General features: G+C 40.5%; 1 protein-coding gene across 2 annotated transcripts in view; it reads left to right on the top strand.

Annotated features, from left to right (window-relative positions):
* The first annotated feature begins 6 nt into the window (after positions 1-6).
* bmp7a (bone morphogenetic protein 7a) overlaps positions 7-18,207 on the top strand; it is a 25,607-nt gene continuing 7,406 nt past the window's right edge. The window contains exons 1-2 of one of the 2 annotated variants that reach the window (XM_017450535.3): positions 7-142; positions 9,395-9,993. In XM_017450535.3, coding sequence (XP_017306024.1) covers positions 9,603-9,993 — 391 coding nt within the window. In that variant the 5' untranslated portion in view covers positions 7-142; positions 9,395-9,602. Of the gene's footprint in view, positions 152-9,394; positions 9,994-18,207 lie in introns of both variants that reach the window. The other variant, XM_017450536.3, reaches the window with a different exon arrangement.

Below are 18,207 nucleotides of genomic sequence, written 5' to 3'. Positions count from 1 at the left end.
TTTCAGACCATAGACTGGACTCCAGACCACAGACTAGATAAAACCAAAGAAATATCCCCTCAGCTTGGAAGCCGGGAAGGTCTTCTCAACTCCGAGTTCAGCTCGTGACGTCATATCAGCATGGCTGCTCACACCATCAGCAGTAAATAAAGTACCATTCTCTACTTTTAAATAAGATTATAATAGTATTTACTTTAGATTCACAAACAGACATGTTATTTGGTTAAATCTCTAGCATTAATCATACGGTTTATTGCTATCAAATGTAAATACATCACGAATGTTAGCTGGCTAGCTTGTTGCTAGCTCATGAGCTTTTCAGTACAGGATGTTTTTCCAACTTTGCAGTGATGTGTCGTTTGCAAATAAGTCGGATCTTTGAGTCGGCTCTTTTAGGTGAACGTCTAGAGCCCATTGCTGATTTCACAGTAGTTTAAATAGATTGTTTAACATGCAGAGGAGTGTTATTTTGACAGTTAGAAGGTAGAGTAAGATTCAGCACTTTGCCCGGTTTATTGAAAATGCCAATGAGCCGGTTGGGTGGTCAAAGAGTCGACTCTTTATTAGCGAGTCAAATGATCTGACTCACTTTTCAGAGTGTGTTAGAGCAGACGGCGGGGAATGATCCGACCCAATATCTCTGGGCAATACACTAAAACGAGAAATACGCACTAGGTGGCAGTGTAGACCAGGTTGAGATTGTAGGAAATGTATTTATAATTTCACATATTAATCATATCTGATCACACACAGTACACAGATATCAGTGCAAAAACAAAACAAAGTCTTGGTTTAGTGTGAAGGAATGTTCATGTGCAAAAAAACATCATTAATATGTGCAAAATTAAGGGAACAAACTAAGAAAAAGTACTCATGAGCACCAGTTTCTGTTCACAACACTGCCACAGGCAATAATAATAATAATAAATAATAATAATAGAACATGCAGAAATGGACTTACTGGAGTAACGGTTAAACTGATTAAATGTCACTGGTAGGCAAATAAATACATACATACATACAATTCTGTAAAACCAGCATATTCCCTAAGAATAAATACATTTTGTTCATATGAATTTAAAACGCACCATTTTAACAAACCATTTTCAGCATTTTTTGATAAGCCACCTCAAATTAAATCACACCCACCTATGTGCACGCATCATTGCAACTCCCTATAGACCAATTAGCACCTAGTTGTGTGAGCATTAACACCTGGCCTGTGCTGTATTTGTGATGTTGGCATGCCTAGGGTGTGTGTAAGCTCTTTGTGTTGTAGTTCACACGCTCCCAGCATGAATGAGGGATTAGCCTTTGATAAAGAGAAGCAGACGGCGATGATTCCTTCCCCCGTTCTTTCTCCACGTCAGAGTGCTGCACCTCAAACACAAGAAACTACAAACGAACAGCTACTGTTTTAACACCAGATGTGGTTTTTCAGTAGGTCTTTAATGCATTGATATGTACGTCACATGGATTGGAAATCAGAGTTACTTGTCAGTTCTTGGTATATTTAAGGATTCTTTGCTTTCTTAAAGGGTTCTGCCTGAACCCTGTCTGCTTCTACATAAAACTTTTAAGTGTTATCTTAAAGGGTCAAACCTAAGAATGATTTAATCTAACCTTTCTTTCTGTACATTAAAAATAAATGTTCCTCAATGGGGTTTTTTTTCCCTAAAGAGGTTATACTTGGAACCATTTCTAAAAGGAAAACCACCAGTTATAGGATTCTATATATAAATATTTTCTTTGCAAATGTATATCATTAACCTTATTATAGTATAATTACAAGTGCTTAGTATATTATACTACTTACTGTTGCTGTTGAGCTACTACACACTTATTTCTGTTTCAGGTTAACATTGTCCTGTTTGATATTTATTTTATATTAAAATGAGCTTGTGGAATCACGTAACCAATATGCAATCAATCAGTCAAGACATGTTCAGTTTCTGAAGGTCGGTTCTTTAGTTTTGTGCTAACAACTAAGGGAAGTGTATAGCCTTCGGTTTAGCCTCTTATAAACTGCGTGTGTACGTCATGACACACCCGCCTTTAAACTTAGCAAGGTAATACCATTTGTTAAGAATAACCATTTATTAAATTAACTACCTCAGTGTTGTTGAATTCTCGATTCTGATTGGTCAGAGAGTGTTGATCAGTTTTCTACAACAGCAGCTCTGACTAGTGTCGGTTACATTATTTAAATTAATGCGCTCATTCTAATATATATGGAAGTCCGTTTCTGGCATGGAGAAATGTTGTTTTTTCTTAAAGGTAACTGCGACTTTATATATTAGAATTGCTCGCAATTCGGACTTTTATTTTTCATGCAATTTGGAGTTTACCTCTCGCATCTCTGACATTTTTCTCGCAATTTGGAATTTACCTCTCATAATTCTCCCTTTTTTTCCCTCACAATTCTCATTTTTGTCTTGCAATTTAGAGTTTGCATCTCACACTTCTGACTTTTTTTTTAATGGCAATTTAGACATCCACTTGACACAGTACCTGAAAGGTGACTAACTTTAGATAACCAATGTGTGCTAGTGTCTGGTTTTCCTTGTCTTGACTAGCTCATGAGTGTTGTTCTTATATATCCTATTTAGCCTGTTCTTTGTAACTCACTAAATGTCAAGTGGATGTATAAATTGCGTTGAAAAAAAAGTCAGAATTGTGAGACAAACTCAGAATCGCCAGAAATAAAGTAAAAATTGTGCAATATGAATTCGCAATTGCGAGGGGAAAAAAGTCAGAATTGCGAGATCTTGTCGCAGTTACCTTTTCAAATTGTTTTTCTCTGTGGCAGAAATGGGCTTCCATTAATACGTTATCATTTCTATAGTTTACAGGGAGACTTGCATGGCGAACGCTTTCCATTAAAAACATGTGTTAAAGTCAATTTGGTGGTGATTTATATCAGGAGATGATTTTTGTAAGGAGTCTCCAGTGTCTGGGCTTTGTAAAAGGTAGAGGTAAAGCTGTAGGACATGTTGCCTTGCGGTTTCTTGATAACATGACATCCGAGGGGTTTTTTTTGTCTTCTGAAAGTCACGAAAGAGAAAAAAAGAGAGGATAGTGAGGGAACAGTAGTTTATAGTTGCTATAATCTAAGTGTTAACAGGAACTAACCTGTTTCACAAGGTTCCACAACATCATCATCATTATTAAATAATTATAATTTTTTTAATCTGTTGGCAAATTGCTGTGGTGTAAGAGAAATAACACGTTTCGTGCATTTATATAAAAATATTCTGCTTCAGGGTAACAACAGTAATGTTAGTGTTCACTCATCATTAGCTCCAATGCAAAATTAAAGATGCCTACCTAACTTCAGACACTAAACATGTATTGTTTAATTTTCATACCAACTATTAATTTAAGCTTTAGGACATCCATGTGTGACAAGGCGACTATGATTAAGAGTGATTAATCCACCCAAATGATTGTATTACTTATAGATCAAGAGATAAATGTGTCGCTTCTATTCTCAGTTTAATTATTTGTGTTCTTCTGATCAAGGATTCCTCATGCGCATTCTTTACCAAAACAGAAAATCTTATCTGTGCAGCTCAAATAAAGAGTCGAATAAAGCAGACGAGTGTAGCGCCGTGAGAAACCCTGTGCTTCAAAACGATCGCTTGGTGAAGAACTAAATGCGAGGCAGAGATAGATGATGGTGAGCTCACAGCGTGCATGAGCTAACCAGGGTGTGGGACACATTTGACCTTTAGACCTGTTCCGGAAGAGGAATGAGGGCGGCGATGATTGCCAGGTTGCCGTCTCTAGGCTACGGTCGCCGTGGCAGTGGGAAACGGGGTGCAGGCACAGCAGGTGGGAAGCAGCAGAGCACTGGAGATGTCACTTGTGATCTTTGCCGCGTCCCCATAATGGGACAAAGGACAATTAGAGGCTTGTCATCACTTGTCGGAGGCTAAGCCGGGTCAGTGCGGGGATCAGAATGAAAGCAGTGGCGAAGCTTTTCATTGGCCGTTCTGGGAGTTATGGAGCCGAAACCAGATTAAAGGAGTAGTTCAGCTAAAATGAACTTTACAGCTTTTTTGGGTGACATAAACTTCAATGAACAATGTACATTATTCACTAAAGAAGCAAACTTTAGACACAAAACACGACTTGGTTACGTAACTTATTTTTAGCCTATATAGCTCAAGCTTCTTTGCTATAAAGTTATAGTACACCGACACAAATGGCATGGTGTAAACAATCTGATGGAAAAAGCCTCTAAGCGAATCGTCAAGGCTCGGCAGGAACCACCTTTAAGTGCCGTCCCTGCTCAGACACACCTGATTCAACTTATCGGTTAATGACCAGGTCTTTAAGTGTGTTAGTGCAAGGTTTCTCAACTCCTAACCTGGGCACCCATTACTCTCCCGAGATTAAACCTTTCCCTAAATCCAACAAACCTGTTGATTGAGCCAGTTGATCAGTTAATGATCAAACCCATCATGAGTATCAGGTCAGGTGGGGGAACCATAAACTCTCTCAAATGACATACTTGTGTACTATTTGAGATTATTTTTGAGTATACATTTAGTGTAGTGTATATGATTGCAAGCGAGGGCTTGTAGCAGATTCTAGAGATTCGCTTTCGAGCTTTAGATTAAAAACTGAAAAATACACATAGTACAGCAAACATTGTTGGTTGAGTAAGTGAACTGATGTCAATTAACGTTGAACCTGTGGTGCCAACTTTCATGAGTTTTTTAGACCCGATGAGCAACTTTATTTCAAAAAAGCCTAATGATAAATCTAGTGACTTTATGCAGACAATAGCAACTGTCATGCATTGCAGTTCTCCAGCTCACATAACATCCGCTGGTTAAATTACTTAAGTAAAGCCTGAGTTGCAATTGTGCGAGTCGATGAATCAATCACTGAATCAGATCACTATTTTTACCAATGACCAATCACTGATCACCATTCTATCAATGACCAATCAATGATCACTATTTTTTATCAACGACCAATCACTGATCCCTATGATCACTATTGTTTACTAATGACCAATCACTGTACATCATTTTTACCAGTGACCAATCACTGATCACTATTTTTTACCAATGACCAATCGTTGTTCTTGGTGATGTCTACAAGTAATAAAAGTGAGTTACTTGCAGTCTGTATCCATTTCCTGTCTATTCCTCTATTCCATGTCTATTTCCCAGCTACTCTCTACCACCTCTTCTTTTTGTCTGTGTCCTTGGTAGAAATTATAGTATTTTGTAAATATGTAAATGGTAGGTTAGACTATTTTGTAAATATGTAAATAGCTAGTTTGACTCTATTTTGTAAATACAGTGCCCTCCACTAATATTGTTTGATATCCATGAGAGTATAGTATTTTTGTGATTTTTTTTTAAACAAAAGATCAAAAGGTTAAACAATAAAGACAATTTTTCACAGCCTTCTTTGCTCATATTTACCAAGGATGCCAATATTAATAGAGGGCGCTGTACTTCTTTCTTGTTCAGAAATTCCTTCTTCGTATGACACTTTTTGATATGCAAATGATCATGACAGTGCAATGAACTGCTCTGTGACATAATCTGATGACCTCTAGCGACTTTTCTGGGCGCGCATTAACTACCTTTCTCTGAATAGGGCTGACAACGCTGCACTAAATTATTTACATCAGATGCATTTTAACATCATTTAACATCAGTGTACAAAACCGTTCGCCTTCGAATGTAATTAACCTTTCATGTAGAAACCTGCATAACCTACAGTATGTTTTAAGTGCTAATCATCTGGGTGCTAGGGTCTACATAGAAAACACTTTTAAGTATTATAGCTGTAGTATGTGATTTAAGACAGAGCACTAAAGTTGAACACCCCTGCTGTACCCGAATGTGTCTTAGTTACTTTCCCTTCCTGGAGAGTTTAGCGCCAGCACCTTTAAAAACTCTGATCACATGGGATATAGGTAAGCAAGGTCTTCAGGGGCCTCTGAACATTAGAGCAGGTTGTGTTCAAAGTGAACTCTGCAGGGTAGAAGGTGTCCTGCAGGCAGCACCGAAGCTAAAACATATGGACTATGGAATGGGGCATTTGGGTGTCATGAGGGAAGGGGGAGGGCAATGAGGGTTCGAGACACACACCGGCTATGCTACAAAACAAAACCCAGACTGCTGTTTAAACAGTGCCTTGGTGTTATCCCAGACTATGGGACTATGCGATAACGATAAGGATACTCTAACAATAGACCCACGAACAAAGAAAATGAATATGTTCTGCTTACATCATCAATCAGAAAACAGGCTCATGTAAACATAAACATCCTTCGAAGTGAGCTTGAAGTGATAAGCATATTTTATTCTGTCCATTAGGATTTTGCATTTGTGTTTCCTCATTGACGCTACCATATTTGTAGCTGTCCAGTGAATGTTTGCGTAATCCTATTGATTGCTTTTAGACAAGCATTATAGCAGCTCTGAGATTTTAATGAGAAATTTCTGACAAGGACGTTTTCGTCGGCTGTCTTTGCAGTTAATCGACCCTGAGTGAGCACACCACATTATGAGTACAATCAAAGTCACAAGCAAAGAATTCTTGTACGATGTGCGGGGGGGGGGGGAAGGTACTAGTACTGCAACCATTTACGCGACATAAACATTTTCATTTGAAATAAAGACTACGTATCATTTCATTTATAGCTGTCCTTTCAAAAAGAAACCCACCATTAGTTCAACTGTATAAATTGTCAATAGGCTACAAATACCAAAAACAAAACACAAACAAACTTATATACACACACACACACACACAAAAAACAACAACAACAACTATTTGTTCTTGTACCTGACAAAGTATGTCAAGGTGGAAAAATATACAATATGACCCACCTCATCTATGTAGCAGTGGCAGCGCATTGTCAAGGAAGTTTGTTGAAATTTCTAGGAAAGATTAAGGTTTCCTCAGGTATTCTTTGGTTCTAGCTTTCTAAACAGGTTGCATTTCCAAATTGAGTCTACTTTTTCTGAAAGGAAAACCCACTGTTGTAGGATTCCAAATAGAATCTGGTGGAGTTTAACAAACTGTATTAATGTTTAATGTTTGTAAACACCTGACCATCACACCCAGATGTGATTTTTTTTAACATCCTATTACAGATTGAGTCCATCCTTGGTAATATTATAATACCTTCCACTCTTCTCTGAAGGCTTTCTGATAGATTTTGGAATGTGGCTTTGGGATATTTTGGGCCCATTCAACCACAAGAGCATTAGTGAAGTCAGGGTGAGGAGGCCTGGGGTGTAGTCAGCATTCCAGTTCAACCCAAAGGTGTTCAGTGTATTTGAGGTCAGGGCTCTGTGCAGGACACTCGAGTTCTTCTATTCCAACCTTGGCAAACCATGTCTTCATGGAGCTCGCTTTGTGCACAGGGGCATTGTCATGCTGGAACATGTTTGGGGCCTCTTAGTTCCAGTGAAATACAATGTAATGCTGCAGCATACAAAGGCAATTGTATGCTTCCAAGTTTGTAGAAACAGTTTGGGGAAGAACCATATATGGGTAAAATTATTTCAAATGCTCTGGGACTCCAAAGAACCACAGCGAGAACCATTATCTCCAAATGGGAAAAAAAACTCTGTACAGTAGTGAACATTCCCAGAAGTGGCCGACCTTCCAAAAGTTCTCCAAGAGCACAGTGACAACTCATCCAGAAAGTCACAAAAGAGCCAAGGATAACATCAAAAAAACTACAGGCGTCTCTTGCATCAGTAAAGGTCATTGTTCATGACTCCACTATCAGAAAGACACTGGGCAAAAATAGCATCCATAAAAGAATGTTGAGGTGAAAACCACCGCTAACCCAGAAATACGCTAAGCCTCGTCTGAACTTTGCCAAAACACACCTCGATGATCACCTTTTGGGAGAATGTTCTGTGGATTGATGAGTCAAAAGTGGAACTGTTTGGAAGACAGGGGGGGACCAATGCCAGATGTAACCCCAGTTAAATCTGGCAAAAGTCCACAAAAAGATCATCATATCTACGGTCAAGCGTGGTGGTGGAAGTGTGATGGTGTGGGGATGCTTTGCTGCTTCAGGGCCTGGGCAACTTGCAGTAATTGAGGTAAATATGAATTCTGCTCCGTACCAGAAAATCCTAAAGGAGAATGTCCGGTCTTCAGTCTGTAAGTTGAAGCGCACTGCGTTATGCAGCAAGACAATAATCCAAAGCATAGAAGTAAATCCACCTCTGAATGACTCAATAGAAGCTAAATTAAAGTTTTGGAGTGGCCTAGTCAAAGTACTGACTTGAACTAATTGAGATGCTGTGGCAGGCAGTTCATGCCCGAAAACCCTACAATTTGCTGAACTAAAGCAGTTCTGCAAAGAAGAGTGGGCCAAAATTCCACCACAGCGCCGTGAAAGACTGATCTCCAGTAATCGGAAGCGTTTGGTTGAAGTTATTGCTGCTAAAGGTGGCACGACCTGATTTAAAATTTCAGGTGGCAATTAGTTTTTCACATAATGGTGGATAGATGTTAAATAACTTCTTTTTTTTTTTTTTGCTTCAATTAAAAAAATAAAAACTGTATTGTGTGTTTACTCAGGATTCCTTTGTTTTATGTTGTATTTCGTTTGAGGATCTAAAACTATTTAGTTTGAGATGTACACACAAACAGAAGACAGGAAATACAGGCGAATACTTTTTCACAGCACTGTACAGTCGCATATTCTACTGGTCTTGTTGCTGCTTTGTACATCAGAGCTGTTGCACTATTACCGCCAAACACTGTTTATACTGCCTCGAATATTACTTCATTGCTACAGTTGCACATACAGGATATACAGTCCTCTCTGAAAGTATTGGAACAGCAAAGCCGATTCTTTTGTTTTGCTCTACGCCGAATACGCTCGGGTTCGAGATTGAACGACGGATATGAGACGAGAGATCACAATTTCAGCTTTTATTTCATGATATTTAGAACCTGGCACCTTTGATGGCAGACCACTCAAATTTCTCACCTTCATCTTTTGATCTCAAACTCAAATGTCTTCAATGTATAGCGAAAACAATAGAATTCTCCTTGCTGTTCGAGTACTTTCATATATTCCATATCCATCCATCCATCCATCCATCCATCTTCTATACCGCTTATCCTTTTCAGGGTCACGGGGAACCTGGAGCCTATCCCAGGGAGCATCAGGTACAAGGCGGGGTACACCCTGGACAGGGTTATATTCCATATACTTTTTTTATTGTATGATTTATTTCTTATTTCTTATATTACCATCTAGTAAAGAAGTAACAAACCCAGTTTTTGTTGTACTTGTTCAATGACAATAAAGATATTCTGTTCTGTTTTCTTCCAACCCCCCCAATCCACTCCCTTTTTGACCACACCCCCTTTCATCACTGATGAGCTCCACCCCCGAGGTGCAGCGCGCTCCTTAAAGTCTGCGCTCAGTGGAGCGCAACCGGCAGCGCATCGTGTGAGGACAGGAGGGAAGAACCGAGGAGCCACAGAGACGACTGAGGACCGAGAGAGAGAAGAGAGAGAGAAAGTTAGGACCTAACTAACTGAATTGAAGATCTGAGCTGTTGCACAGACACAGGACCCGAACTTCTAGCATGCCGCAGTTGGGGATGATGGCGGTGTGGTGGTGCTCTTGGTGGTGCTGCTGCGCCGTTCTGGTCGCCGCAAACTTCACGATGGAGAGCGACTTGAGCTCGGCTTTCGTGCACCGAGCTCTGCGCAGTCAGGAGCGCCGGGAAGTGCAGAGAGAGATCCTGTCCGTGCTCGGCTTGCCCCGGCGGCCGCGTCCTCACTCTCCGGAGCGGCGCACGGCGGCGCCCATCTACATGCTGGAGCTGTACAACGCGGCGCTGGAACCCGCTGCTTCCGGTTTCTCTCGCGCTGCCGCGGCTCCGGTTCTGGCTCCTGCTCCACCATCGGCACCGACACGACGGGACCAGCGCTATCTGAGCGACGCCGACATGGTGATGAGCTTCGTCAATATGGGTGAGTGCAGGATTTTTGTCTCCAAGGTTTGAGAATGAAGTGTTTTTGTGTTTGTTTGCACAGCTAAACGTTTGGATCTGTCCTGTTCTCCAAGATTTCATAACGCAACTGTTTATTACATGATACTCTTCCAAATGTAACTTTACGCACTTTACGCACACTCATAACATGATATAAACACTGACATCAACTGTTATTGTCTCCTTTGGAGAAGAAGCATCGCCACACCCTCCTAACGACTGTTTTTGATAATATTGTGGGTGTTACTTTAAACATTTGGCCTGGAAAACATAACCTTTAAATTAAAGCAAAAAATAAAAATAAAGCTGTCGTGCCTGGAGTTAATTATTCTTTTTTTGTTGTTTTGTTTTGTTTATTATCCGGCAGCTGGCATTTAAACCAGTGCACTCCGACTTGGGCTATAAGATTACATGAATATTTTGTATAAAATATGCAGGATATATAAATATGTATGTGTTTTTTATTTTTTATTTATTTATTTATTTATTTATTTATTTGCATAACGAGATTCTAAATCATGAGGGCAAATGAGCGAGCGTTGGATCTTAACTTGGTCTGTGGGAGTTTAAAAAAAAAAAAAAAAAAAAGTCTCTGAAGGTCAACATGAGGCAGTACAACATCTGCACTTGAGGCTTAAGCTCAAGTTTCATTAGGAAAGTAAACTACAACAGAAAGCAGAGGACATTGCCGTGCAGAACTGTCTCCCAGAGCTGTTTCATGAGATGATATAGATCTGTTTGGATCCCAAAAGACATTCTGGTATGTCAATATACACTGTAATGGCTCGTTTTCTTTTTCTTCTCTTTTTTTTTTCACCAGACGGTTCACATGGCTGCTTTCCATGCCTCTTAGAAGGCTGTAAAACGAAGAATTTTTCTTTTGTTCGAAGGTAATGGTTTGCCATTTCGAGAATCCAAATCTGTGCTGTGAAGAGGGCTTTTCACAAGGCTTAGTCTGGCATGACTAAAATTTGAGAAGGCATTTTTGACCTCACAGGGGTAAGATAAAGCTGTTAAGAGATAAAGACCAGTTTGGGAGACCCTCAAGTGTGTGGTGGTTTTTTGTTTTTTTTTTTGTACGAGTGGGAGCGAGATGGGATAAACAGTGACTGATGAAAGATAGTGTTGTTGCAATAGTACTAATAAGTATTCTTATAAGTATTATTAGTAGTAATAGTAGGCTTGGCTTGCGAGTGATCACAGGTTTGTATGTGGATAATGAAGAAGGTCTGCGTGTATTCAGAGAGCTGTGAGCATGACCGGGGACTTCCCTGGACATTACTGAACTTATCAAAGCTGAATTCTGCCTTTGTTTCCTTTGGAAACTATAGCATTGCCTGTGTTTCTGTGTAGCGAGGGAGCATTCCTGTAGTGGACACGAGTCTCCTTCCCCTCTCTGTCCTCCCTTCCTTTTATCCACAAGCCTTTTTTTTTTTTTGTGGTAATTTCATTTCATGCCTCAGAGCAAAGAACTTAATGTTTCAGTCCAAATCTCTTTCAATGGTGCACAGTGGCCTCTGAAAAAGTTCAGCTTTGTTAGCAGAGCCAGATGTCACTTGTGTAATCCCTTTTTTAAAAAAACCCCCCAAAAAACATGTTACCATTGAGACACGGATATGATGTGAGCTTATAAGGAATCCACAGCGGGGGGAGAAAGGCTTCGTTCAGGCTTCACCTAGGCTTCGTTCAGGATCATTGTTTTTATTCTCCATGTTGTGCTGTTGATTGACAGGATAATTTCCTCCTCTTGTTGAGATGTGTGTTGAGGCAGGCAGGCCTGTGTTCAATCCAGGACCACCCTAAATGACTGTATTAAAAGTATTTCCTTCCCACAGAACCACAGCTACTAGGGAGAGAGTTCAGATGCATACCTCCGAGCTTTTGTTTTTTTTTGTAGCATGTGCGTTTCTAATATTTGAGCACTTCGACAGGTTCAGTTTGAAAAATGCTCCGATGCAAAAATGCGAAAGCTGATATTTTTTGCCCTTTTATTTTCAACTAGTCAACAATTAGTGGTTCCGAAGATAAATTGAGATAAATACAGTGGGAAAGAAATGAGATGATCCATTGTACAGGATACAGCGTTGAGTCAGTGCAACAATATAAATAGTACTGTAACCGTACAATATAGCAGTTCACCACGTTAACGGGTTTCAGAATGTTTCCTGTTTTGCAGCAAAATCACTTTAATGGTAAAGAAGTGAATAAGTCAATACAAATCTCTCGTAGACCTTGCAGTCAGAAGACCAAAACTTCACGTCTGATAGAACCTGTGAAGCTGACTCCATCCAGTACACCAGCTGCAGAGCAGCGTCGAAGCTTCTGCTTGGAACCGGTCGGCATTCATTTTTCCCAGCTTGTGTTTTACCTGGGAATGTGCCATGGATTGCTGCAGATGTGTCTGAGGGGTTTTGTTTTTTTTTCTCAGCAAGAGCCAGCTGTTCTCTGGAAAGGAAAGAGCGTCTGCAATCTGTTCTTTCTTACCGTTAACACACGGCTGCCTCTTCAACACGATCCTTTTTCAGTTAGTTACAAGTAATGAATGGTTACGGCTAGGGTTACCAGGTGGGCTTGGAACTTTTTTTTTTTTTTTGGGTGTTAATTTTGTTTTTTACTTGTATAAACTCCAGCGATATTGTTTTCGCTCTGGAGATTTGCTACGTGTGAGATCAGGTTACTCTCTCCCGTTTTAGTTTCGGACCGTTCTTTGCGCGTTGTGATTTTCAGTCATGTATTTTTAATTTTTATTTTAGTTCAGCAAGCAATCAAACATGAAGTTTGATGTCGCATTAAAACGCGCTTGTTTTATATAGTTCTGTCTTAAGCGTGCCTGAGAAGACCAGTGTAAGCACCTGAACTTGTGTTGCAATAGTTTATCCCCCCACCCTCCCCTAAAAAAAAGAAAAGGTTACAACAGAGTGAATCCCTGCAGCTCGGTGTAACTCTGTGGAGAAGCAGTCACGCTCCAAATGTTTATGCTGATAAGCAAGCTCGGCCAAGTAACGCTGAAATCCGATTATTCCTCCGAATATAATTCTCAGAAAGCCAATGCCCTCTTTTAAAGTGTTGTTCGTTTAAAAGATTCTGCAAAGATTTGTAGGAAAATGTATTTTTACCTATAATTAAAAAAAAATTTTTTTTTTACTGTGGTTTTGAATAATCTTACAACACCACCACATAAATGTTTCTATGATTGAGAGCATCAAAATCCTCTGAGTAATTACATTCCTATTACGTAAAATAAAAACGTTAAAGTATTTAATTAATGATTATGCTCTAAAGCATTGCTGATGTACCAACACAGCTCAGAAGAAAGTCCTAAAACTCTAGAGTGTGATGGTTTTCTGGTTCATTGGCTTTTCTCCCCCGATTTTTGCACCAAGCAGCAAGATAACTCTGTTGTGATGGCTATTTAATAATACCAATATTTATTAATGCCAACCAATGAGTTGTACCTCTAGGGTTAGTACCGCTATCTTGTTTTCTATTGGCTCACAACACTGAGGCTTGTGATTTCAAAGTTCTCATAGATAATTCTGTGTTTGATGTGCTTCAGAAATGGATGGGAAGGCAGAACTCCAGAAATACATCCTTTTCAACCCCTGTGTGTACCAGCTACAACCGTGGCACATTTACCTCCTCAAAACCGCAAACTGTATAGGCGATGTTATTGCTTTAACGAGCGAATTCGTTTGCATGTCGACTGATCTAAAGCTAATACTTACTCTAAAGCTAAAGCACATCACATGACTCCTTTTAAAAGTGACGTAGTGCTACTTTGTTTACCGTTGAGGCTGTGAGCAGCCGTGTTGTTTGGATGTCTCGTTTTGAACTCCGCCACGCGGGAGACCGTACCGAGTTTCCAAGGAGGAATTCCAAGTCGAGGGTTTGGGGTTTTTCCCTAGCTCGAGTTTGGAATTTTCAGTTACTAGTTTGCAATCGAATGCATCTTTCATGCCCCGCGTCCTTTCCCCTTCGGTGAATTGGTTTGCGTTTTGCATTTGATCTCACAGCTGCTTTATCTGAAAAAGCAGAAAAGCTGAAATTTTTCTGTATCACGGTAGGAAGGCATAAGCAACAACAACAAACAAAAAAAACCATACAACTAAAGCGTAACCATCTCCACGTCTGGAATTGTATAGTTAAGTATATCTCAACTGGTAAAGACCGTGATGCTCACTCTGCCGTTTAGCAATAAACATTCTGAGATGAAATTCTTCCTGCTTTTATCACAGCGAACACTGGAAGCAGTTTAAACTTGATCTGTATGGTGTGCTGAAACCCTGCTGTTATAATTGTTGAGCGTTGATGTTAATTAGCATGTTTACCCGGCACTGTAATTTCTCATCGTATGAACCTGTGTTCTACGAGTGAAGTGTTGAGGGGTCTGTGTGTGTGTGTGTGTGTGTGTGTGTGTGTGTGTGTGTGTGTGTGTGCGTGCAAGGAGCAGTCCGCATATCTGAACGCTGATCTTTGTGCCTAATGGCCTTTAACATAAACACAGCAAACCCTTACCAGCAATTATTGCCTCCACAAAATGCCGGCGCTTTTCTTTCCAGTGTTCAATTGCGGTGAAATAAATGACTCTCTGCCTTCAGTATGCGCCCGGCTTCGAGAGAGCTTATTTCCCCCCTCCCGTTTTCACTCACCGCTGGCTATGCATGTTCATTATTGCGCGATGATGGAAACAATTTGAGCACGTGCATTGCGGCCGTTCTGTAGGCTATGATGTCATACGTGGCAGCACATGCAGGCAGGATGTGTGTAAAAAAGCAGCAGTAATCATGGTTGTCATCATTATTGACTGACCCCCACCAGCACACACACACACACACACACACACACACACACACACACACACACACACACACACACACGCGCGCGCATACACAGACACACTTTACAGGCCTTTTTCCTTTGCACAAAGCACCGGAACCTGGCATCAGAAAACTGGAACTGTGCTTTTTCCATCAGCAACCTACTTCTTTTATTTATTTATTTATTTTTTAAAATAGTTTTTTGGTACCGGTTCAAGATTCTCCAAGAAGGACTTACGGTTTCGTTGCTGATGATACGGGAAACCAAAAATACACAGAACTACTTCTTTTATATACGGATGCAGTACTGATACTAGTACCTGATCTGTTCCCCACTTCAAATTCATTTCTTGTCGGCTCAGTTTCAGTACTAAAATGCAGCCGGTCTGGAACTGAGCACTAGTGACGTCAGGAACCAGGGGCTGGACGTTATTTTGTCACAACAATTCAAGTGTTTAAATTTCTACATGGCCACCGTTAACATAAATAGTGCAAGTGGTTGTTGTAGTGCTGAATTAGTGATGCGTTATGAGTTAATGCAATAGTGTATGTGCTGCATGTTTAAAATTATTATATATATTTTTATAAATTACGTAATATTTATACGGTGGGCAGAAATTTCCAGAAGCATTTACATTACTTGAAGACATCGCGTCATGCATTTGGGAAATGCCACATCTACTAACAAAATGGTTCAGTGTCTAAACCAGTGGCTAGGTCCTTTTGAAAGTCCCTTAAATCAGTCTAGGTTTGCAAGGAGTGAAAGAGAGTCGGCTTTTTAAAAAAATTTTTTATAAAGATCGTTTCTAAAGAGCCGTGGACAATGAAGATGCTGACATTGAACTGATTTTTATCCTGTATGTAAGGAATGAAACACTTGGGCGTGCTCTTGAAGGAAAGTAGCCAACGACAGCAGCGGTTTGCCAGTGCTAACAATTTATTTACCTTCATACCACGTTTTGTTTGTTTATGGTTGTATGGAACGTCCATAAAACAAGTTAGTTCCTATTATTGCTCGCATTCTAGTGGTTATAAACTGTTCCCTTTGTTGTATTGTGAAGTTAATAAGACAGTCAGTAACACTGTAAAGTGCAACATCCGACACTGGGGACTCCTTCCAAGCACGTTAAATAAATGTCTCCTTCCAAAAACTTCACCTTGTAAAGCTCAATGAAGTGGTGATCTGTTCCTGTCTTCTCTCGTGTTGGTGGTAAATGAACTAGGATTACAACCTCGAGTTGCCTTGACTCGCGTCCAGTTCTTTGTTTTTGAACGCGTGTTGTAAAAACACTCTCTAGGTGTTGCCTTTCACCTTTTGCACCAGAAAAGCAGGGTGCTTTCCACCCCCAGGATAAACGGATTGTGTAGCACTGAGAAAACAATTTCCCAGAAACCTTCAGGAAAGGTTGAGCTTGTGCCACATGCTGGAAAGTCTGAGAGGATCTCGGCCGGCCCGGGGTGGGGACGACACTCGGCCAACATCTGCCAAGGGTTCATTCTGAAATCATGGATTTTCCTCAACAAAGTCACTTACTCACATATACACTGGAGGGTTTTTTTTTTCCCCTTTCATTGATGGGTTTTGCTGCTTTGTAGGGTGTGTGGATAAACATACTCATAAAAGGTCATCCTGTTGACTAAATGTGACAAACATCACGGAGTGTCCTTCTACACCTCCTTCTGCAAAGTACTCCGAGAACGAAACATCGAGAGATTCATTTGCGTTTGTGAAGACATCTGGACACGATGCTGCTTTAGAAATGAGAAACGAAACGGTCGATCGTAAACAGTCGTGCCTCGTCATGGTATATTTTTATTTCTGAGAAAAAGTAAATGTTTAAATCTCAGCCTCCTTCCTCCATGCGTCATGTTCGGATGACGTGGAAATATTCAGCAGACTAACATCCATCGTAATAAGTCGAGCGGTTGAGGGAAGGGAGAATTTTAATCCAGTTCCTGTTGCTCTAAAATTGTGGTTCATGATGCCTCGGAGAATTTGGCCCAATTTGGGACGGGGAACGCTGTCGGAGGCCCTTTCAAGGAGGTTATTTTTTGCACTTTCATGAATGAGACCAGGATGTTGGCGGGGAGTGCAGTCAAGGTCACTGGCGGATTAGCAAGGGATAATAAAGGCCATAAGGGCTACTACTTACGACTCCCAAGTAACCTGTGCATTAATCTGTGTGTGCATGAGGAAGAAAGTGTGTGTGTGTGTGTGTGTGTGTGTACAGTATATGTGTGTCTCCGTGCAGATGGGGCACCGCTAGGTTCCGGGCCAGGCCTTTTTACAGAGCTTTTCTTGTGGTCACACATGTGTGTGATTTGAGCCCATAGCCAGGCTCAACCACCCCCTCTCCCCCTCCCTTCACCCCTCCCAAACTATGTTCCCATAATTCATGTGGGCCTGAGATCCGACTCGGCTTATGGAAGCAAACATTTCTTTTTTGGCCGCAGTGATGTGGGCGCACCAATCAAGCGTTAGTTCTGCGTGCGATCGCTCAGCCATTCTGACAGTGCGGTCTTTCTTTTTACGAGAGGACTTCTGTTCAGAGTTGTGTGTGGTGTGTGATGTGTGGTTTGGCCTAGATATTCAGAATGGAACGAGGACACACGGATGAGTGAATCGAGGCAACTGAGACAATTACATCCGCTGGCTTAAGAAGCGTGCACTGTGTTTCCACTTCCACAGCTACAGTCCTTCTTTTTTTTTTTTTCTTTTTTTTTCTTTCTTCTCCCCCAAACCATGGACTAGGGGTGGAACTTGTCTCACTGAATATCACTGATTTGGTTCAAATGCAAGTTTCTATGGCCAACACTTTGAAAACCTGTGTTTACGAAAGCTTGTTTTATACCAGAGGCACTGCAGGACGACCGGCGAACCAGAGTCTTTCCATGACGTTTTGTTTTTACACAAGTCCAAAACCTTGCAGGAATTTTTGTACATGCTTCGATGGCCGTGATCGTTCTGGAAACGGCAAAAAAGCGTGAAGTTTGTAAACATGCTACACTTAATGTTGCATCGTATTTACACGATAAACAACAAATCTTCATTCTTCTGGAGATTCTCCTAGTTGCTGTATTTTGTCGCATGCTGACATGTTGTCTCATCACTTCTATCACTTGTCCTTGCAGTGTATATCTGGGAAACATGTCTAGTTCTTGTTCAGGATAGTTTTGACACTTTTGAGCACCTAAAAAGTTTTTGGAGTTTTGGTGAAATCACTTTTTTTTTTTTTTTTCCTTTTTTTTTTTTAAACCTTAAATAACTGCATATTTAAGACTTGCGTTGCAAGATTTTTTTATCATTCGTCTTGCATTGTGCATAGATTATGGGTGTTAACCATCTAGAACAACAAAAGCTTGTTTGATGTTCAAGG

This window comes from Ictalurus punctatus, chromosome 21 (assembly GCF_001660625.3).
Source record: "Ictalurus punctatus breed USDA103 chromosome 21, Coco_2.0, whole genome shotgun sequence".
NCBI lineage: Eukaryota > Metazoa > Chordata > Actinopteri > Siluriformes > Ictaluridae > Ictalurus > Ictalurus punctatus.
The sequence above is the reverse complement of the archived record's forward strand: the minus strand, read 5'-3'. Positions and strand labels throughout refer to the sequence as shown.